Source organism: Pan paniscus, chromosome 7 (genome assembly GCF_029289425.2).
Source record: "Pan paniscus chromosome 7, NHGRI_mPanPan1-v2.0_pri, whole genome shotgun sequence".
Classification (NCBI taxonomy): domain Eukaryota; kingdom Metazoa; phylum Chordata; class Mammalia; order Primates; family Hominidae; genus Pan; species Pan paniscus.
Window position 1 is genome coordinate 150845289 of NC_073256.2, and position 23079 is coordinate 150868367.

A 23079-nucleotide genomic window follows, 5' to 3' on the forward strand; every position below is an offset into this window, starting at 1 on the left:
AGCTGAGGTTCAGAGAACTTAGGTGACTCGCCAGTCACACGGCAGGGAATGGCACTCCTGGGCTTGAGAAGAGGCCTCTCCAAGGCCTACGCTGGGGCTCTCCTCTGTATCCTGAATTCTGGCCATTCGGTAGTGGCGACGCCAACCCAGGAGGCCCTCTGAGTTGGAGTGTTGAAGGAGGTGCAAATGCATGACCCTTGTAGAAAAACAACAAACACACCCAAACAATAAAATAGCTCTTTTTTTATTCACTTTGATTTGGATCATTGGAAATATTAAACAATAAATAAAACAGAGCGGGGGCTGAGGAAAGCAGGATCTTGCTGAAGTCATTCGAATGCATCCCAACCAGTGCTCAGCTGCGTAACGACATGGAGAGAGGTGGGGGGGAATAGAAAGCAAATTTTAAAACACCAACACCCAAACACACAAGACTGCACACAAGAAAAAGTGCTCAAGAAACTTTGGCTTTGAAGGGAATTCAGTGAAGGGAAGCGATTGTGCAGGAGGAAGGGAAGAAACCCACGATCACCCTAAGGGGCGGGGGGCTGGAGGGCGAGGCCCTGACACAGGCTAGGGTTAAAGCTGACGTCCCACAGCTCAGGACGTACAACCGATGGCAGTTTTGTACTAGGAAGAAGCTGAGTGATGAGGCTGGGTGATGGGATCGCCTGACTGGCTGGGAGGGAGGACAGGAGGTGTAAAGGCGGCTCACCTTCCCCTAGGAAATTCAGTGCTCTTTTGGTAAGAAAAAATAGTCGGTAATGCCCCGATCCTGACAAGCTATGAGATGCTGTCTTGCCTGTCTCTGCCTTTTCTTCTAAGTTTTCCTCCTTTTCTTTGCACAGGTGTCAGGTAGCACCCCAGGGGTGCAGGAGCTGGTGTTTTCATGACAAACAAAAATGGGGAGGTTGACTCTATCTCAAAACTAGCTAGCCCAGTCCACAGGGCAGGATAATCCTGATGGCGTGTAGCCACATTTGCTGCAAACCAGATGTCTGCGATGGATATGATACCCCCGGGGCTCTTCTCAGGGGCGAGGACAGGTGCTGGTTCCTGATGGCGCATGGCTGGTGTCCAGTCATCTTTAGCTGGGCAGTGGCCCCTCGAGGCTCGGGCTTCCCTGCACAAGGTATTTTTGATCCTTGCCAGCGGAGGGAGAGAGAGTTATCTTGGTTTCCTTTTCACTTGTTTTCGGGCTGCTTCAAAGCAAACATCCCAGTTCCAAATGTTCTTTGTGGTTTGAATCCTGGCAAAGAGGCCAGGGTCACATCCAAGTGGGACTGGCCTCTAGCACCACCTTCTGGCCACAGCAGAGAATGGGATTCCATCAAAGCCTCTCAACCAGCCATTTCCCTAAAGAATCACCCAGATCTTAACTGCCCTCTCCACCTTCTTTTTTTTTCCCCCCTATTTTACATTCTATTTTCTCATATCCAGCTTTTCTCTCTAAGCCTAACCAAATGCTTTGCTGAATGATGCTTGGAAAAGCTGGAGTTTTAAAAGGCATTCATCCATTTATGAACTTTCTTCCAGCCCAGGATCCCTGCAGAGAACCAGAGGTTACAAATCTGCCCTCCTTTCTCCCCTAAAAGGTGGCTGAGGGGAGGAGAGGTGCATGTAGCTCCAGCTATAGCAAATCAGTGCCCTGACTCACCGGGGAGACCCAGGGGGTTGGGATGTTGCTGACACCTCATGGGCCACCTCATCAGCCCATCTTTGTAGCTTCAGGTTCAGCTCTGGGTGCTGCAGGCAGGGACCCCTCTGCTCCCTGCCTGAATGCAGGGCCAGTCTCCAAGGAACTCTGTCTGCAGAGTAGAAAGAGCTGTGGGCTGGGATTCAGGGGCCTGAGGGAGCCCCTGTCACTGCCTGCCCAGAACCAGTGCTCCTCATTCTCCTGCTGACAGCATGCATGTGCCTTTTGGCTAACACACACTCTTGTCTAATTCCCAGCCACCTTCACCCCAGGGATGAGTTCCAGTTGGTTTAAGCCAAACTGGTGCATTTAATTCTGGCTGCAACAACTGGATTCTGTTAAGTGCCCATTGCTAAGCCAATGAACTATCTGCTGGGCTGTGGGAAAGAGAAATGCAGTCTCCTGCACGGGAGGGTGTGAGAAGGCCACCCAGGCAGCCTGCGGCTAGAGCTCGGCGCTGAGAGAGCACAGGAGAGTCAGACACCTCCATTCTGGTTACACTTTTTCCAGATGCTGAATGGAGACTCGCTGGGAAAGCCCGCCTCCGGACAATTTCAACATAGCGCCGGTAACACCCTAGTTTTGCTCAAACTCTGACTTGTGCTATCTGTCCCAGACAGTTCACGATTGCCCGTCACTTCCCTCCTTCACACTGCACCAGGAAAAGGCCACACCTCCCTACACAGCAGCAGCCTTTTAGGAAATGTGCTCAACAGGAAAAGTGGTTTTTCTGATTAAACATCAGGAACTAGAGTCAACAATCGCTGTCCTCTCCCGTGCCTGTCACTCTCCACTCCCCACCCAGCTGCAATGTGGCCTTGATTTTCTCATCAGTAAAATGGGAAAGCTGGATTTGGAGGCTGGAAGAGATCTCACAGCTTGACCACCCTAGTAGGAGGGAGGGAGACCAGACGGGGGCCAGGCAACCGACCCAGGCAGCATCTGGCTCAGACGCAGACACATCTTCATGTTGAGGGACCTATTCTTACGCAGCAAAACCCAGAGAAGTCGACTGCTCAGCCTGAGCCTGTCATCCCTATATAGACTCAGCTTTTGGGAGAAGGGGGAGAGTTGAGGAGATAGCATCGCTCTCTGTATCAGTGTCTGATGATCTGGAGTCTGCCCCTGGGGTCACTCGGCCACTCAACAAACATTTGTTGAGCTCTTAACGTCATATATGGGTGTGAGCTCTGCCCTTCGAGGCTGTATGTTCTGAATGATGACTCAGTGATTTACCAGCCTTTCTCAGAAAAAAGAAAAGTCTTTAAAGTTGTGGAGGATTTTAAAGCTGAAACAGGTTTTCGGTTTGTTTAACACATTCCCCATTCTGAACCTTTGAGAATCGAATAAAAGCTATGGTCCTTTCTCCAGAAAAATGCTCATATGCAGAGATTCAGGGAAAAAACCAAACTTGGCACGCAACTTCCGGGGACTCTTGTGAATGGCCTGAAGCCACCTGTGACCCATGACTGATGTCCCCAAGTTCCTCCCTCCCCGTGTGCAGAGGGGGCTCCCCCGAGCCTGGGAGCACAGGCCCCATGCCTCCGTCACACTCCACCAGGAAAAAGTCACTCCTCCTCAAAGCAGCAGCGGCCTTTTCAGGGATATTTTCAACAAGAAAGTGGTTTTTCTGCTTAAACATTAGTAACTGGAGCCAACAATCACCGTCCCCCACATTCCTGTCACTCTCCACTCCACACCCAGCAGCAATAAGGTTTCACGGAGTTTTGGAGACTCCTAGCCTGAGAATAAATCCAAGTCCACAATGAGGAAGAAGGAAGGTTGGGTTGGGACGGGAGGATGCTGAGGACATTCCACAAACCATCCAAGCCCTAGATACCCCCAATATCCCACGTCCGAGGACTCCTACAAACCTCCCTTAAGCCCCCCCACCTAATTTCCCAGCTACTGGGTGAGGCAAGCTTCATTAAAACACCAGGACCGCCAACAGAGCCAGGGTGCAAACAATGTCAGTTGAATAAAAAAAAAGAAATCAATAAATAATCAGGAAGGCTAATGAGGAAAAGAGAGTAGCTGGGGAGTAAGAAGATGAGGTATGTGGCAGTCACCATTCCTGGGATGTCCTTGGCCCAGACCCCCAGTGACAGCCCCAAGATGGCCAGCAGGGACTTGACCCTGAGCTCAGGCCCTTGGGGAAAATGCTGCTGGCAGCCTCCTGTGTGGCTTTGGAGGTTACGGGCACCATATTGAACAGTCTGAGAATGAGAATGTACGTTCCATTCTGACGCACTGCTGGGTGGTGTTGAGTATCCTCAGAGCTTTGTTGCAATTCAGGTGCTGGCTCAGGAAACCAGAAAAGATGTTCCCAGCTACGGAGCAAGCAGGGCCGCTGGTGGGGGTCCCTTTTCCCAAGTAAGGGCTTTTGTTTCATTTCAGCCAATGCATGCTTTTCTTTCCCAAATACAAAGGCACATGGAAGTGGTCAGATCCGCTCTCGCCACGATTAGAACCATGAGACTGACTACTCAAAGGAACATCTGCTTGGGAAGAGGCATCTGCAGGAGTCAGAAACACGGCGCCAAGTTTGGGGTTTTTTTCTTTTCTTTTTCTTTTTTTTTTCAGAGACAGGGTCTCACTCTGTTGCCCAGGCTGGAGTGCAGTGGTGTGATCACAGCTCACTGCAGCCTCGAACTCCTGGGCACAAGAGATCTTCCCTCCTCAGCCTCCCTAGTAGCTGGGGCTACAAGTGTGTGCCACCATGCCTGGCTAATTTTTTAAAATCTCTTATTTTTGTAGAGACAGGAGTCTCACTATGTTGCCCAGGCTGGTCTTGAACTCCTGGGCTCAAGTGATCCTCCCGCCTCAGCCTCCCAAAGTGTTCAGATTACAGGTGTGAGCCACAGCACCTGGCCTCAAGTTTCTGTGAAAATCTTTGGGGTAGGAGCCTCTGGTGGCTCATAAATGAGCTTTGGGAAGATGACAGGGTTATCACGCCAAGCAAGAGGCCAGGCTTCGTGCAAAGAAGGGCAGCATCTCGCCCCGAGTGCCAACACCGCCTGGCACATCTCTGTGCTGGAGGTAATCGCCACTCAAGTCTCTGCCCATCTTCCTGGGAAACTGTCCTGTCTCTCAGAATATAGGTGTCTTCCACATTCATTCCTCAAGCTTGCCCCAGGAGCCAAAATGATTTTAGTGTGTTGAGGTTGAACCTTTCCCAGCGTCTCCCCAGCTCTAGGGCAGCAGTGGGGGGACGTTGTCCCCACTCAAGACAGGTTCCGAGACATGCTCTGCCATGCTGGCAGAGCTTAGTGACCTTGCTGAGTAGATGCTGCCAATGGCTGGGTGCAAGAGGCTGTGAGCGGTGCCCAGGCACACACCTGAGGCTGCCCCTCCAAGCTCCGGGATGGAACGGCTCCAGCAAGATGCTGGGGCTGGAAATGCAGAGGTGTGACAGTGCGTCCATCCTCAACCCTTCACTGCGTCATCTCCCCTTGAAGATCCGGATTTTACTGATGGAGGCCAAGGTGGCCGTCACGTTAGACTCAAAGTCTGCATCGTGCACCCCCGTCTTGCGAAAAGCCCCCGCGGATGGGTTGTTCTCCCAGTAGTGGTGCCAGTTCCCTTTGCTGTCTGCCCCGAAGCCGTACAAGTCCACCTGTGGGGGCAAAGCAAAGATGAGAACCAGACAGCAGGGCTGCTGGTGGAACCTCTGAGAAAGGAAGCCTGTAGGCGTTCCTGGAATCCCACAGGACCATAAACAGCATTTCCAAGGACTCTGACTAACCCTTCATTAAAACCCTTCTCTACGTTCCTGGAACTCTCAGAGGCTTGGTGAAGGAAATGCAAGTTAAGTAAAACTCAAGTCCAATGCCAGAAGCACCCTGAGAGATTACTGCATCTGGGTGGTCTCAGGGGCCCGAGTCTTACCTCTGCAGCAAGTGCAACCTATTCTCCCAGGATTGAGGAGCTACAGAGGGAAGGAATAGGAAGGAGGGCATGGAATGGAAGAGAGTGGAAGGAGAGCAGAGCTTTGGGGCCAAGCAAACTGCCCCAAATCCCAGCTCTGCCACTCCGTGGTGCCCTGGGCATGTGAAGTCACTTCTTTGAGCCTCACTTTCCTCATCTGGAAAATGGGTCCAAGAATCATGATTGCAATGAGGCAGAGGGCAGGGCTGATCCCTTTCTTCTCTGTGGCCAACATTCATCTGGTCCAGGCGCCCTCAGGACCACTAGGCCAGGCCTTTCACATACATGACAAACCCTGTGCATTTATTCTGAGCCCAGCACCCTGCTGGCTGTACTGAAGTTCAGGCAGAGCTTGATCAGATGCCAGCTGGGCAGCTGCTGGGGGAAGCAGCCTTGGAGCTTATAGCTTCTTGGAGTCACTGACTGAGTGGTCCTTGTTGGAAATGGGGCTAAATTCAGGGCTCCCGCAGCACAGAGGAGGGAGGAGCTATGCCCTGAGAGGTCAGAGGAAGCTCTTCAGAGGAGGTGGCATGTGAGTTGGGTCTTGGAAAATGAGTACAAGATGACTGGAAGGAATTGCATGGAGGGGCTTCCAGGGAGAGGACGTGCTATCTGGGCTGCAGCGTGGAAGATAGATTGGAGGGGTGGGGACAAAGAGGGGACAGGGGACAGCACCATGCCACATGTGGCTTTCTCAGGAAATGCAACATGGACATGGGCCTGCTCCAGGGCAAGGACGTTAGGGCCAAATAGGTGGGACGATGGGAGAAAGGGCTCTTGAGCAGAACCTCAAGCAAGGGTCTGGGACCAGCTGGCTGGAGGTGGGTGGGGTGGGGAAATGACAGGGGCACCCATGTTTCTACCTGGGAACACCAGGGTGGGGCTGAGCCTGGGGACCTGCCTTGCAATGCCTCTGACCCTTTCTGGGATTCCCACCAGGCACCAGGCAGGGTGGGGCTGGGGCTGGGCTGAATGAGACAAGAAGGGACACCTGAGGGCCCTGCCTGAACCTAGGGTCAGGGAGGAAGTGGGGGCTGTCTGGCCTGCCCTCCTGCTCCTCTTCCTGGGGTGGCAGCAAACCTCTCAGAGCATAAGTGGAAACCCGAACACAGCCTAGTGGACAGCGAAGGACATGGGAAGGCAAATGCATGCTTCTCAAGATCACGGGTTCTCAACCTCGGTAGACAGTGGAACCCCTGGGTGCCTGGCTCCCATTAATTCTGGTAAAATTGGGCCAAGGTGTGGCCTGGGTGCTGGAACTTAGACCCACAGATGATTCTAAGGAGCAAGTGGGATTGAGAACTGTGGCCTTAGACAACTCTCGCTATGAGAATCCGCTTCTGTATCCGGAATCTGCTGCGAGACCCGAGCTTCCACCACCATGGTCCTGGGCACTTACACAGAATGTGCCAGAACTCTTGCTCCTGAGAACTTTCTCATAGCGCACTGTTACTCACTAAAACACCCTGGGAGACACATGTTGCAAGCCCTGTCGTAGAGACAGGGAATCCGAGCTTCCGGAAGAGGCAGGCTAGGTCTACCTGCCCTCCCCCTCCCTGGCCTCTCTTGGGAACACAGGACGGTGAGCTTCGGGGCAGCCCTGTGGGCAGGGGGAGGGTGGCATACCTCATCGCAGACATGCATTGAGAAGATGACCGAGAGGATGCCGGTAGATGGGTATCGCCCGTGCCCTTGCAGCCAGTTGTCAAAGACATACTTGATGAAGGCTGGGTGGTAGATCAGGATCTGCGGGGATGGGAAGACACGGCCCTTAGTGAGTTCTGGGGGGCAAAGGACATGGAGCGCCTGTCAGATGTACATACTGTTGTGGCCATGGAGGCACAGCCATGAGCCTAATAGATACGCCTGCACTCGTGGGCTTCCATGCTCGTAGGAAAGATGGACACTCATCCACATCACTAAGAGACAGAGGTGCTGAGCTAATAAGTGCTATGGAGAGCAATGATGCAGAGGAGGGCCCTACAGGACCGTGTGAGGAGGATCGCTGAGCTGACACACAGAAAAATCCAAGGAGGCCAGGGAGTGAGATGGGAGGCTGCTCAGGAGAAGGGGGCTCCAGGGAACAGCGTGAGGTGGGACTGGACACTGTCAGTGAGTGAAGACATACGCACCAAGCCACCTGATGATGGCTGGAATCATCGTCAATCCTTAAAATGACCTCATGTCCCAGGTTTCCCTCTCCTCATGTTGCAGATAAGAAAACTGAAGCCCAGAGAGGCTAAGTGATCTGCCCAATGTCACACAGCCAGCAGTGGCTGAGCTGGGAGGAGGCCGATATCAGGCCTGGCCTTGATTCCACCACCCAAAGCCTGCCTTGAGCACAACGAAAGGGAATTCTCAGGCAGGAGAGGGCGTGCACGTCCAGAAAGCCAAACTCCAGCCCCTAGGAATGGACTGGAAGGGTGGATTCTGTGGGTCTCTGGTAAACCATTCACCTCTCAGTGTGGCCTCCTACCATCTCTAGGAGGCTGTCCCTTCCACCAACCCCACCCTATAGAGACACATAAGTGGCTTCTTCCCTGAGGCAGCACAACCCAATGCAAAGGGCAAGATGCTGGAGGCACGGGGAGTCTTCAATTCTAGCCTTATCCAGAACTAGCTGTGTGTCTCTGGGCAAGTTTCCTGACCTCTCCGAGCCTATCTAAGTTTGATAGAGTATGCAAAAGGCCAGTGTGGTGGGTACCTCACTTCCCTCCTTCTTCTGCCCTTTGCCCATCTCTTGGCCAGCCCCATGCCAGGGGCCTGCTGGGGAAGATGGAGACATGGAAAGAGATGGAGAAGCAGGAGGTGCAGCCTGGCTTTGAGAGTAATTCACAAACCGCAGCAAGCACAGGGGTCCCCGGAGAATGTGTTAAAAACAGAATGCGGGGCAGCCAGGGTTTCTGATTCAGTAGGTTCGAGATGGGCCTGAGGATGTCCATCTGTGACAAACTCCTGGGTGATGCTGCTGGCCCGGGGGACCCCACTTTGAGAATCTCTCCCAGTGTTTGACCTCTTCCCCCAGGGGGATAGCTAAGTGGGAGATGCTACCTCCAGCGGCCTGGGGATCTGGGGGCTGTCTTGCAACTCAATGCCGTACCTTAGAGCAGAGCCTTAGATGAGGAAGCCTGAACTTAGAACAGAGGGGCCAGGGCCTCCACTCACCTTATCCTGTTTCACTCTGATCTTTGCAGGAACCGGGACGTAGGTGCTGCAGTTGGAGAAAGAGAAGCTGGTTAACAGGGCAGGGGACAGGCCCAGGAACCTGGGCATGCAGCTCTGGGGATAGTGGCTGGAGAATGAAGCAGGCGTAGCCTCTCCTGCCCCCCATAGCTTCCCTCAGGGACCCCCAGCTCCCTATCCCAGCCGGGTTTCTGCCCACAGCAATCCCCAATAGACACCAGAGGGCGGCCTTTCCTAATTTGAGGACATTCTGCTGGGTTTTGGCCCCATTCCCCAAAAAGGTGAGGAGGACTTGCTCCAAGCACAGCCTTAAGGAGTGGAGTGGGGCCGTGGTGCCTCCACCTCTCAGGGCCAGAGCACCTTTGCCCAGCTGCTGGGGCACTGGCTGGTGAGGCCCGTGGCTGCCCCTTTCTCACCTGGGCGGTTGCATGCACCCCGAGTGCAAAGGTGCCAAAGCTGGTCCCACGGGTGTGATTCCTGCTCCCGGAGAGACTGCAGCTGAGCCACTTCTGGACCTGGGTCCCACCCCACCCCGCCCCGGTCTGCCTCCCTCACTCCCGGTCTCCTGAGGGCACAGCTCCACAGTCTCCTGCACCCACATCCGGGGGCTAGCTCTGTTCCTAGAAAACCTGGCAGAAGACAGACAGCTTGTGGAAACCTGGACATCAAAACACTTCCCTTCAGTAAGGGTCAGATGACAGCACAGGCTCTGTGTCGAGTTCAACCCTAGGCAAGGTGCTTGGCCGAGCTCCAGAGTCCTCACTGGGAGGAGCTAATGATAATGGCTATTGTGAGGATTCATTGAGATAATATGTGCCGAGTGTCACGTGGGGTGTCTGCTCAGGAAACTAGGCTCCTGATTGTCAGGGAAGCCACAGCCGCGTTGCTCAGCACTGCCTGCCCTGGGGAGGGGCCCAGGCTGCACCTGCACTCCCCACTCCTCATTTCTTAGGAACCCTCACCCTGCCACGCTCACATAAGTTTGAAAAATAAGGTGTTGTTATTTGTCAGGCTGCACTTCAGAAATAAAGGGAGGCTGAACTCACATGGGCTGACCCTTTCTAGTGGTGGCCCCTTCCCATAGAGTCTCCAGGGCGCGTGGAGGTCCCTTCAGGAATTGTTAGCAAGAGGACACTAAAGCTTGTGGTTTGTTAAGTGATAGGGAGAGAAGAGTTGGAGTAGTCGGGGAGGCGGCCACGGGAACCGGGCTTGTGTGTGCCAGAGGAGGCTGGGGGAGGGGAGGCACCCCGGTGGAGGCACAGCAGGACCACGGCAGGGTGGGGGGACAGGGTGCCACTGCAAGGGGCAGAGCAGCGAGGTGGGGCCACAGGAGGGACTCACTGGGAAATGGTGCCCGTGGTGATGGCGCTCACCACCCACTCCAAGTCGATGGTCTTGAAGGGCACCAGGATCATGCTGACATTATCTCCCAGCTCCCGGAAGCTCTCAGGGTACACCAGATGGTGGGTGGTCTTGGTCCCAACATCAGCTTCAAACCCTGCCGTGGGCGCCTTGTTCATCCTGGGAGAGAAGGGGAGAAAGCTGAGTCTTGTAGCACGGGCACCCGTTCTCAGACAGCCTGAGCGCTCCGAGAGAGTGAGCCTCCAGTGTGACTTCAGGGGTGTCACCTGCCTTCCCCGGGCCTCCTTCTCCTCATCTGTAAAATAGAGACAATGAAGACACAGCTGGAAGGCTTCTGCTATTTTTCTCTTTCATGACCTCAAGGGAGTCTAGCCATCACCACCGCTGCCCGCCTGTCACAGACAGTCTCATCCAAAGGATATTTCCACAGCCCTTTTTTTGCAGTCAAGGAAACCTGACTCTGATCCTTACCATGGATGTACCCATGGGACACCTGGTACACTGAGGCTCTGAGAGGCAGGTAAGTGGTCTAAGGACTAAAGTCAGGAATCACACACAGGAGAGACTATTCTAGAAGGCTGCTGGGGATGGCCAGCCCCCACCCCTGCACTTCTCAGCGTGGAACACTTGCGAGTGGTATAGTGGGAATGGCAGGAGACCCAGGACAGACTTGGGGCATCTTCCTGAAATGTCTATTTCACTTGGCGACAGGGGAAAATACATTTTACATAAAATATGTGGTTTTATTATGGCCTAGATTACAAAATGGGGATGAATTTTAAAGATAAGAGTCCTCACATTAATTTTGCCCTCTCCCCAGGCCTCCATGTGCCAAGCTCCCAACAACGGGGGACCTCCCGTGTATGGCTTCCTCTCTGCATGCACAGGCCCTTCTAGTCCATTCCAATCCTGCAATGATGCAGAGATGGGGAAGCTGAGGCCCAGGGGGTGCAGTGTGGAGCCTGGGGTCCCTGGGTAAGTTCAGTTCCAGGACTGAACCTTGCCTTCCTGAGCCTGAGCCAAGATGCTTCCTACAGCTCCAAGGGGCCCCTGGGTGCAGCACGGTAGGCTTGGGAGAGGGTCTGGCACTCACCTGAGGACAAAGTCGTGACTGTCTATCTCAGGCCCATAAGAAGACTCCCTCAGGTTGCCCGAGTTGCCCACAACGGCGCAGCGCCGGCAGCCCACCGACCTCTTCTCCAGCATGGGGTCCACATTCCCAGGCACCACTCTGAACAGCTCCTTGATGGTGTCATTCAAGTTATTGGGCTTCTTCTCCCGCTGGAGCCTCTGTGGGCGGAGGACAGAAGGTGGTCAACCTGGCTTTGTGGCTCCAGCCTCCTGGCAGCAGAGCCCCTGAGCTACCTGCTGTCGTTTACTGGGGCCCTCCTGCTCACCCTTCTCTCTGCTGGGCCCCCGGAGATGGAGGCGGCTCACACACAGACACCTCCACTTCCTCCTTCAAGGAGATTAAGGGTTACTCAGGAAGTAAAGAGAGCATTCATGTATTCTGCAAGTGTTTACTGAGCACCTACCATGTGCCAGGCACTGCTGAAGCCGCTTGGGTGATCCAGCCACACCTGGACTCACAGGCCCCTCCCACTCCACATGTGATCAGCGTTTCTCCAACCTGCTCCTCCCTGGGGGCTCCTGTCTCTCTGAAAGGCCCTCCATCCCCCTACGTGTCACCACTTGAAAGAGAGAAAAATAGCAGAAGCCTTCTAGCTGTGTCTTACTCCCACCCTGCTCAGACACCAGGGCCCAGGGGTTGCGTGCTCCCGCTCAAGCCTTAACAAGAAGAGCGAGTAAGTGGAAATGCCAGTTCTCCAGCCCCGGCCATGGATGGGGGACAGAGCAGTAGGGACGTCTGCCATCTTTCCTGCCTGACCCTCAGTTCCCCCGGCCCCAGCACTGCTGGGCTCCAGCCAGATTGAAGAATCAGCAGTTTGCTGGACACACAAGGCCTCTGCGATCTGCCTAGCAAATTGTTTTCATCTTTTAAGACCTAGCCTGGGCCAGGTGCGGTGGCTCACACCTGTAATCCCAGCACTTTGGGAGACCGAGGCAGGTGGATCACGAAGTCAGGAGTTTGAGACCATCCTGGCCAATATGGTGAAACCCCATCTCTATTAAAAATACAAAAAAGCCGGGCATGGTGGTGCCCACCTGTAGTCCCAGCTACTTGGGAGGCTGAAGCGGGAGAATCTCTTGAACCCGGAAGGCGGAGGTTGCAGTGAGCCAAGACAGTGCCACTGCACTTCAGCCTGGGTGACAGAGCGAGACTCCAACTCGAAAAAAAAAAAAAAAGACCTAGCTCGAGGGTCAGCTGCTCGCAGATTGAATGCTAGTCTTATTCCAGGGTGACTAAATATTCTTATTTGCCCAGGTTAAGGGGTTTCCCTAGATGCAGGACTCTCAGTGCTAAAACCAGGATGAGTTGGTATCCCTATTGGCCCCCGGTGGTTTCACTATTGGCCCCCGCTGCATGCCCAGGCCCACCCATCACCTCAGGTGGAGCTCTGGCCACACTATGCAGTGACGCCTGTTGGTGCCTCAGCCTTCCTCACTCGTGGTAAACCCTGGAGAGATTTCATAAAAGTGTTGCATCTGACCCTGTCCCCCATGCCACAGTGCTGTGTCATTTCACTGTGGGTGAGGTAGGATGCTCTGAGGCCAGAGAGGTAAGCAACTCATCCCAAATACAAACCAGGATTTGAACCCAGGCTTCTAGAAACCCACTAGCAAGTTTCTCCCACCACACAACCCTGACTCTGGCTCTTGGAATCTTGGCCTTTGGAAAGCCCAGACCCTGGATTTTGGGGTAGGGGTGATAAGCTGTGGGGTGGTTCCCATCGGCTACTCTGGGCCCCAGGGGCAAGGGGTGGCTGGGAGAGGAAGGAGTGGCCAGCAGTGGCTTTGGCCACTGTCCAGAAGATGAGTGACCTGGGCATATGTAGGGAGATCCCGGGGCACCCAGTCCCCACTGCAATGGAAGGAATCGGATGCCCCAAGGGGAGGCACACAAGCAGAACCAGATTGCTCTTCCAGTTAAACCCAGGCAGCCTCTCCTCTGGCTTAAGACCGTTAGACACGTCATGGGAAGCAACATGATCTGGACCACACTTCACACCCACTGCTACAGTTATCATAAGTAAAAGGGCAAAACAACAGGTATCGGTGAGGATGTGGAGAAAATGGAACTCGTGCATTGCTGGTGGGGATGTAAAACCGTGCAGCCGAGGTAAAAACTGGGTGGTTTTTCAAAAGGTTAAACAGAACAGCCATGTGGCCTACCAGCTCCACTCCTACGTATATACCCCCAGAAATTGAAAGCAGGGTCTCAAGCAGATATTGGTATACCCATGTTCAAAGCAGCATTATTCATAATAGATAAAAGGTGGGAGCAACCCAGTCTCCAGCGATGGATGAATAAACAAACATAGTACGTTCCAGACATATGATGGGATATTATTTAGCTATAAAAACAAAATTTTGAAATAGGTTACAACATGGATGGACCTTGAAAATACTAATATTATGATTAGTGAAAGAAGCCAGACATAGAAGGACAAATATTATATGATTCCACTTATGTGAGGTACCTAGAGTAGTCAAATTCATAGAGACAGAGAGTGGCAGCGTGGCTGTCAGGGGCTGGGAGGAGGAGGAGGTAAGGGGAAGTGACTGTTTAATGGGGACAGAGTTTTTGCTTGGGATGACAAAAATCTGCTAGTTATGGTTATAGATAATGGTGATTGTTACACACACTGCGAATATATTTAATGCTACTGAATCATACACACACAAGTGGTGAAAATGATAAATATTATGAATATGTTGTCACACACACAAACGTGATATCCAGATAAAATGCCTGATTCTGATGGGATCATCCAGGGTGGCTCCATGATCCTGAATGTGCGGAAAACCCCCTGGGGGCTTGCTAAGGCACAGATCTTACTCAGTAGGTTTAAAGCTGGCCCCGAAATCCTGCATTTCTAACAGACTCCTGGGTGATGCTGCTGCCAGGGCTGGTGGGGGGACCACACTCTGAGAGCCCCAGGGTAGAGGACCACAGCCAGACTCCCCTGAACCTCCACGGAGGTCTCCAACCAGCAAGGGCTGCTGTGCCCCTTAGGCTTGTAAAGATGTGCCCAGGCCCAGGGGGTGGCCTTCCATCACGCCGCTACTTTGATTTGGGAGCCTGGCACCGTGTATCCATCATGCAGTGACATTTACTGAGTGTCTACTGGGTGCCACAGAGGCCTGAGAAGCCAGGACTCAAGGTCGGCCATGGACGTGTGTGGAGAGTATGCTGCCTGCTTCACACAGCACCACATCATCTTGCTGGACTCTTACTGACTTACTTTTCTTTAATGACTTATTTAAGAAAAATAAATTGATTGATTGATTGATTGATTTGATTTGATATGGAGTCTCACTCTATCGCCCAGGCTGGAATGCAGTGGTGCGATCTCGGCTCACTGCAACCTCTACCTCCTGGGTTCAAGGGATTCTCCTGCCTTAGCCTCCCAAGCAGCTGGGATTACAGGTGTGCACCACTGTGCCTGGCTAATTTTTGTATTTTTAGTAGAGACAGGGTTTCACCATGTTGGCCAGGCTGGTCTCAAACTCCTGACCTCAGGTGATGAACCCGCCTCAGCCTCCCAAAGTGTTGGGATTATAGGTGTGAGCCACCATGCCTGGCCAAATAATAAAAATAAACTTATTAGAAAGGAAACCTCTCATCTCTACCACAAGTAGAAAGCAAGAATTACCTGGCAGAAGTAAAATGGTAGTTGTACAATGCAATGAAAACAAAACTACTGTATTCGGTTGCAGCTCTACCCTGCTGCCTGCCCAGGCAAACTCTCCTCTCCCTTAGAACAAGGCTGACAAGCGCTGACAAGGTGCAAAGTAAGACACCAGGCCAAACTGAAGCCCCAGCACTGCAGAGACAGGTGGGAAGGAGGGACGGCAGAAATGACCTCCGGGCTCTGTGATGCGACTTTCTCTAGTGCCCTGCCTCACCTAACATCACAAGCCCCACGCTTCAGAAATCTCAGACCCATTCCAATCTTTCGTTGGCAAAAGGGGGAATGGAGGCCCAGACCCTGGAAAGGGCTCACTTGAGGTCACAGAGTGAGTGCGGGGCCAGGTAGAGCTCAGATGGGAAACTGGCTCTTTCTCTAGATTGTCATAGTAAATCCTCCCCACACCAGCTGAGATGGAGCAGGCAGGTTACTCCATGTGGCGTCACTGTTTTGGGAAAGAAATATTCTGGTTTTCTCTGCCTTTTGTCAGTGGCAATAAAAGAACAACAGTGCTGGCCGGGTGCGGTGGCTCACGCCTGTAATCCCAACACTTTGGGAGGCCAAGGCGGGCGGGTCACCTGTGGTCAGGAGTTTGAGACCAGCCTGACCAACATGGAGAAACCGGGTCTCTACTAAAAATACAAAATCAGCTGGGCGTGATGGTGCATGCCTGAAATCCCAGCTACTCAGGAGGCTGAGGCAGGAGAATCACTTGAACCCGGGAGACGGAGGTTGTGGTGAGCCGAGATCACGCCATTGCACTCCAGCCTGGGCAACAAGAGAGAAACTCCATGCCAAAAAAAAAAAAAAGTATGACAGTGCTACTGATCTGAACACAGGACAGAGTGTTTGGAAGTTCAGGGACACGCCCTCTCCAGCCTTCCAGACTAGTTTCCAAGTATATACAATCAGCGCTCAATCTGCAAACAATCAGCGCTCAATCAATGCCTGCCGCATACAATCAGCGCTCAGTCAATGCCTGCCGCCTGGTGGCCTGAGCTCCTTGGGAAGCACGGGGCCTCGGGTCAGCTTTCCTGGAAGCAGAGGCTGGGGCACGGATGCAGGTGTCCATGGTGGGTGCTGTCTGGAGAGGGATGAGGAGCAAGGCAGGAGAAGGAAGGGGAGGTCTCCATGGAGTCAAGCACTGCAGGCTGGGGGCGAGGGTGGGCGAGGCGAGTGAGGAGTCGGGCAAGTGGGATAAGGAAGCCCACTCATGCCCAGGGGCACGGCCCGAGAGCAGGCATCTCCTTGAAGCTGGAGCCCTGGGTGCCTCACCTCACCGTGCACTCGGGCATGAGCCACAGGAACTCTGGAGCCTGTGCTGTGGCAGAGTTTGTCCTGTCTTGAGGCACGATGGCTGGAAGTCCTCCCTATCCACAGGCCACACCCGTCCCGAGAGTGTTGGGAAGAGGTACCCGTGCTCCCTTCCCACCCTCCTTCCTTCTTCCATGGCCAATGAATGATGCATCACCTTCTGAGAAGCCTCCCTTAGACCCTGGAAATATCAGTCTCTGGTCTACCACACATGGGTGGCACCACTGGGGCCTCACCGCAGGCCTCATTCCAATCCCCAGCTGCTGTTGGTTTCCCTGGCCCCTTTGGCATTCAAGAAGCAGACACAAGCATGCTAGGTAGTACAGGCTCAAGATATGTCCATTGAATAAGTGAATGACAACTGCTAAAGCTAACACACATTCATTCATTCAACTCATCACAACTGAGCCCCTATCACATCCCCGGTGCCGTGTGGGGTGGACAGGTTAGCGCAGGGACAGGCGGTGCTTAGAAATGGCTCGTGCAGGACTCAGATGGCTCACCCTGAGCAGAAGCGCATGTTCTATGGTTGCCCTATGCAGGGCCCTGTGCTGATAACCTGATAGGCAGCTTCTCACTGAGTTTCTATAATGGTTCTATGAGAAAGGTGATCTTATAGACCCATTTTACAGGTGAGGAAACTGAGGCTTACAGAGGTGAAGTGAGTTTCCCAGGACCAAAACAGTTTGAATATCCTGGGCCTGACTCCAGACCATGTCCTTTAACTACAAGGGGATCTGACTGTGCCCTTTGACAGTGGGTGACCTGGTAAGTGCAAAGTGAGGACAATGAGATACCTACACCCTCCTGGTGGTGGGGGTGGTAAGGGTGAGGCAGTGGTACCTGGAAAGCTGGGCCCAGGACCTGGCCAGAGTTGGTGCTAGGCGCCGGGTGGACAGTATGATGGTATTATTTTGCATTTGGGCACTGGGCATGGATGTCTGGGATGGGAAGATGCCTTAGGAGGGCAGGGGGCGGAAATCAGGGGAGGGTCGCATTCTTTCTGTCCCTTGAGAATGTCCCCTGCATATCACAGAACGGTTTCCCAAGTTGGGGGCAAGTAGAGAAGGCAGAGTCAGCATTCGACATGGCTTGTCTCTGAATTGGACATGGGGACTGGGGAAGAAGGAATCCCTGTTCCTGGGTGTCTGGGACAGAGACCCGAGGAGAGGGTCACAGGGGTCAGTAGGTCCAGCCTGGGATGATGGTGCAGTCTCTTCACTTGCAGGGCACGGGGCTGATTTGTAAACTCAACTCAACTCAATTTAACTCAACTCAACTCAACTCAACTAAAAGAGTGAGCCCCGGTGACTGCTCCTGTGTCCCTGTTCCTGCCAGGGCTGGGACGAGCTGGAATTGTGATGCCCACTTGACTGAGGAGGACTATGAAGCTCAGGGCAGGACGGGAGCTCGGGACCTCACATTCTCACCTAAGATTCTTCCAACCCCCTCAACAGTATGGGGGAAATCGCCCCCATGATTAATTATCTCCCACCAGGTCCCTCCCACAACACGTGGGAATTGTGGGAGCTACAATTCAAGATGAGATTTGGGTGAAAGCCAAACCATATCATGACCCAAGTCCAGTTCCATTCATGAAATGGTCCTGCCTGCAGGGGGGCCTTTAAGCAGAGCAATGGCGCAGCCTGGAGTTCTCAGGATGGCTTTGTTGTCAAATATTCCATGCCTGTATCCCGATTCTTTATTCAAAGCATGTGGTTTCCGTATTATCTGTGCATTTTTTAGAACCCCAAAGCTCTAAAGCCCTACTCCTTTCTGTTGATTTCCAGAGGGTGAAGCCCCATTCCTTCCAAGTGGCTACCCTGGGATCAGCCACCAGAGGCTAAACTTCAGAAAAAGACTGCAGAGAAGGGCTGCGGGTAGGGGAAGACAGCTGGTAAATGGGAAACAACTAAGTGGAAATATATTCAGCCTTAATTAGTACTGAAAAAAAAAAAAAACCCACCTAAGTTCAGTATTACTTGCCCATTAAACCAACAAAAATAAATACAATTGTTAAAACTAATGTTTGCAGGGTTGTAGAGAACCTGGTGAAGTAACTTATTTCTCCCATGTAACAGGAAGGAAGCTGAGACTCAGTGAGATGAAGAGCTTCTTCGAAGTCACTCCTGATGGGACCTACAAACTCTGCGACAAAACCTAGGAACGCTGATGCCAGGCCCCAGTTCCTAAGTCTACATTATAGCCTGTGTTCTTTGAAGACACATGGGTTATATCCAGAAGCTGATGTTTTTCCCTTACGCCTTTTTAACCCTCCTGGGCGACACCAGCCTAAGAGTTTTAGAAACCGCCCTCCCCAAGAAGAAAGATCGATACTGTCTTGGTGATACTCTCTAATAACAGTTTTTAATACGGTATTTCCAGAGGTTGGATTTGATGTTCTCTTTTGCAAAAGTCACCTAACTTTTCTGAGTTTCAGTTTCCTTGTCTGTAAAATGAGGACAAAGGCCCCTGAGTTTCTCCTTTACCTGCTGTTGTATAAGGTCCCTTCCTGTTTGGTTGATATCCAGGCTGTGTAGTACCCTGTTTGTCCCCAAAAGGCCTTTGTAAACAGAATCCTATGGTGACACTGAACATCACAGACTCCAGGCTCTGAAGAGGAAGTTTGGACTTAACGTGGTCCCAGCAACTGCTGCTACAGGGGGAATCAGATCCAGAGAGGAGATGGGACGTGTGTGAAGCCACCTCTGCCATCAATGTGTCATTTTCCCAACCCTGCTGGTTCTCAAAGAAGGGCAACTTTGTGCATGCATGTGCACCCACACACACGCACACCCCACCTGGGACACCTGACAATGTCTGGAGACCTTCTGGCTATCGCAACTGGGGATGGGGCACTCCTAGCATTTAGTAGGTAGAGACCAGTGATGCTGCTAAACATCCTGCAATGCACGGGGCAGCCCTTGTGACTAAGGCTGATCCTGCCCCACAAGTCCATAGTGCTGAGGCTGAGAGCAGACCCTAACCCTTACCATGCCTGGCTCACCACCTCCTTCCCTAGACCCTTGGATCTTTGAAAGGGAAAAGACCCTACCTGCCCGGTTCTCTGTCACCTCCCCAGAGCCCACCCCAGGACCTGCACACAGTGGTGCTCAACACAGATTAGCAAACCAGGACTCAGCCAGGTCTTTGGAAGCATAGCCCAGGGCTTTTGACCCTTCTAAGTCTCACACATGTTTTCTGTTCATTTCAAATAGACCTTCCCCTAGAATCTACCTGGATAACCTCTCTGAATCCTTCATGATGAACCTGGCCATCACTCCTGTAGGAAGCCTTCTGCGATAACCCCAGGCTCCAAGGGGAGTTGGACATGAAGACCATCGCTCCTGTGCCCACTTCCTGCACAGCACCTATGATCCTGGCTTGAGTTTGTCTGTTTTCCCTTCTCTCCCCATCACTCCTGCAACCCAAGAAAGGAAAGACTCTATCTTTTCCATCTCAATGTAGTGATGCTTGGCATATAGTAGGTGCTCAATAAATAAGAAATGAACACATATATCTTGCTCTTCTTTGATCTATTTTGCATTTAACATGGGAATGACCTTTCAAATGACAAGATCAGATCATGAAACCCCTGACAAAAATTCTACAGTGACTTCCTGTTGCACTTACAAGAAATCCCAGAGTCCTCCCCTGGGTCTTGCTGACTCTCAGGCCTCGTCTCACTGCACCTCCCCTGATTTGCAGCCCCCCAGCCATGCAGAGCTCCTCTACTCCCCATTACATCCAGCAGAGGCCACCCTCGGGCTCCTGCACCCGCTGTCCCAGACACCTGCAGTGCATGGTCCTGCTCTTCTCATGGCTGCTGCCTTCTCTGCCTGTGGGTCTCAACTTGAGTCCTGCTGTCTCAGAGACCTCCCTGGTGACCCCATTTACAGAAGCCCCCTCTAAGTTTCTATGATAAACCTCATTGGATCTGTCTTCAAAGCACTTCTGTGTGAGCCTACCTTGTTTATTTCTTATCTTCCCCTCCCAGCCAGAATAAAATTCCATGAGAATAAGGATCTCTCTCTCTTTTTGCATTTCAATAGCTGTAGTGGGTGAAATAGTGGCTCCCAAAAAGATACGTTCAAGTGCTAGTCACCGGAATCTGTGAGCATGACATTTGGAAAAAGGGCCTCTGTGGGTGAAATTGTTGAGGATCTCTGCATGAGATCATCCTGGATTAAGGTGGGCCCTAAACCTGATGACAGGTGTCCTCATAAGAAAAGGAGAGGGACATGTGAGACATAAAGGGACACAGGGAGGAAGGCCCTGTGGAAGTGGAGGCAGAGGCTGGACTGCTGCAGCTCTGAGCCCAGGAACGCCCAGCACTGCCGGCAGCTGGCAGGAGCCAGGAGCGGGCCTGGGGCGGCTTCCCCCTCAGAGCCTCCAGGAGGAGCCAAGTCTTCCCATAATTTGATTTCAGACTTCTGGCCTCCAGAGCTGCGAGAGGATGCACTTTTGGTGTTTTGAGCCATGAATTGTGCAGAAATTTGTTATGGCAGCCACAGGAAACTAAAGCCGTGCTTCCTGCTCTGACTTAGATATAATAGATCCTCAATAAATAGTGTGGGACAATAATCTGAATCCTACTAACTGCCTGGCAGGGCCCCAGGTGTACACGGGGACTGAGCATTTAACTCTGGGAGCACCTCACTCTCATTACCAGACCCCTACCCTCGGCCCAGACTCCCACTTTCAGCCCAGGCCTCCCACTCTCATCCAGATCCCCACTCTCAGCCCGGACCCCCCACTCTCATCCAGATCCCCACTCTCAGCCCAGACCCCACTCTCAGTCCACACCCCAACTCTCAGCCCAGACCCCGCTCTCAGGCAGCATCTCACCAGCCACCATCGGTAGGTGTCGTCCTCCAAGAGCGCGTTCTGGGCGGTCAGCAGCGGCTGCACGGTCTGGTTGAACCTCTCATCGAACCAGGCCGAGAGCTTGCGCTGCCCAATGCAGTGGGTGCAGGTGCAAGGCCTGTGCTTGATCAGTCTCTTCAGATTCTCGGAGAGCTCCAGGACCATCTGCTTGGGGAACCAGGTGGTGGCCACCATGGTGTGGGAGTAGTTCAGGAAGAAGGAGGTGAGGAAGATGAAGAGCACGAGGAAGGTGAGCACTTTCAGGGTCCTCTTCCGCAGGGTCACCATCTTCGCAGTCCTGATGGTGGCCTCCCACGATGGGTAGCAGGAACTCCCTCCTAAGAGAGGAGAAAAATGGAAGAAAAATCCCAGAGGTGGAGGCTCAATCAGAAGGGATGGCGGGAATTCCAAGGGAGGACACAAGGGCCGCTAAGCTCGACTTCACTCCTGCTGGGGGATGACCCCCAACTGTGTCCCAGACACAGCTGTGTGGTAGACCAAGGCCATTCGTGGCATGTTGGCTTTGCTTGCATATATTTACCTTTTCAGAAAATAAAGTAGCCTATTCTTCTGCAATCCTTAAAGAGCTGATAATGTCTCTCGATCAAGCTTTAACCAGTGATTTCCTTTCCCATCCAAAGAAGATAAGGGGTCATTAATCTCTGTGACAGTCCAGGGTCCCTCAGGAGCAAGGACCTCGAAGGAAGGGTCTTGGTATAGTGGGGAGGGAAACTGTCTCTGCCGTCCTCCTCCAACTGTGGTTTCTGATGATCCTTAATTAGGGCTTTTTCTTTCCCAACCTGTCGCCAGGGACATGGTGGGTACACAACCAGCTTGATGAAGGCACAGAAGGTTGTCTGTCATCTGCAAAGAAAAGGAGGAAGAAAACAGGGTGAGATTCTGTGATCCTGCTATAAAAAATGTTTCTCTCCACATCTCCACCGGGACGTATTCCGTGGTCTTCCTTCTGGTGTCATGCCAACCTGGCAGGTGGCTCTGGATGGTTTATCTACCTTTGTGAGCCTCAGTGCGTGCATACAATGGATGTCATCATCTCTTTGCAAGGTTATTATGGGATGCAGAAGGTGTCCCCTCCATGTTTCCAACAAGAACCTAGCACATTGACACACTCAACAAACATTTGTCAAAGAGCTCGTGATGCATGTAGGTACAATATACACGGGAATTGTTAAATGCATGTTATTTGCCTTTCTCTCTACTTCATTCTCTTCCAGATTTTGGATTTCAGCAACAAGCACAACAACAATGGTATGCTTAGAGAGTGGCCCAGGGTTCCTTTTACCTGGGCATTCAAGCTCTGCCAATTGGCCTCAGTTCCATAAAAAGGGGCTTTAGATGGTCCAGGTTCAAGTTCTGATTTCCCAGCTGTGGAGCCTTGGGAAAGTTATTCAACCTTCCTGACCCTCAGTTTCTTCTTCTGCAAAGTGGGATACTAACACCCCTACTTATAGAATGGTTATGAAGATAAGATAAAATGATGTATGCTGGGCTTCTGGTATCTATTAGGCCGTTGCTGAACTTTAATTTTTCTTCTTCAACATGTGAATAAATCAATATTCTCTGATGATCCACTAAGAGCTGAGAGGATGAGATATTCATGCATACGTATCTCTTCAGATAATCCTCAGAATATACTGTCAGCTAGATACTAGTTTCCCTTTTTGTCTCGGAAGAAACTGAGACTCAAAGTGCTTAGATGACTTGCCTAAGGAAAGGAAGGAGCAGGATCTGAGTCCAAATCCACAGTCCTCTGATTCCTTACATCGGGAGGGGTTGGGGGACCAGGAACAGGGGGTTGGGGGGCTCTACCCTGGAGCAGACACCTATCTTGTTAACTGGTCTTCAGATTACTATGGCTGGAGGGATATAGAGCAAGGGGGGAGTATTCTTTTGAAG

The 23079-nt window shown here is 52.3% G+C and overlaps 1 protein-coding gene across 2 annotated transcripts in view; it reads right to left on the reverse strand.

Annotated features, from left to right (window-relative positions):
- Nucleotides 1–223: 223 nt before the first annotated feature.
- ST3GAL1 (ST3 beta-galactoside alpha-2,3-sialyltransferase 1) overlaps nt 224–23079 on the reverse strand; it is a 116208-nt gene continuing 93352 nt past the window's right edge. For both annotated transcript variants that reach the window (XM_008955450.5, XM_063606917.1), the window contains 7 exons: nt 21704–22026; nt 21145–21500; nt 11262–11458; nt 10148–10327; nt 8789–8834; nt 7250–7369; nt 224–5312 (listed from right to left, as the gene is read on the reverse strand). In XM_008955450.5, the coding sequence (XP_008953698.2) occupies nt 5139–5312; nt 7250–7369; nt 8789–8834; nt 10148–10327; nt 11262–11458; nt 21145–21450 (1023 nt within the window). In that variant the 5' untranslated portion in view covers nt 21451–21500; nt 21704–22026 and the 3' untranslated portion in view covers nt 224–5138. The remainder of the gene's footprint in view (nt 5313–7249; nt 7370–8788; nt 8835–10147; nt 10328–11261; nt 11459–21144; nt 21501–21703; nt 22027–23079) is intronic.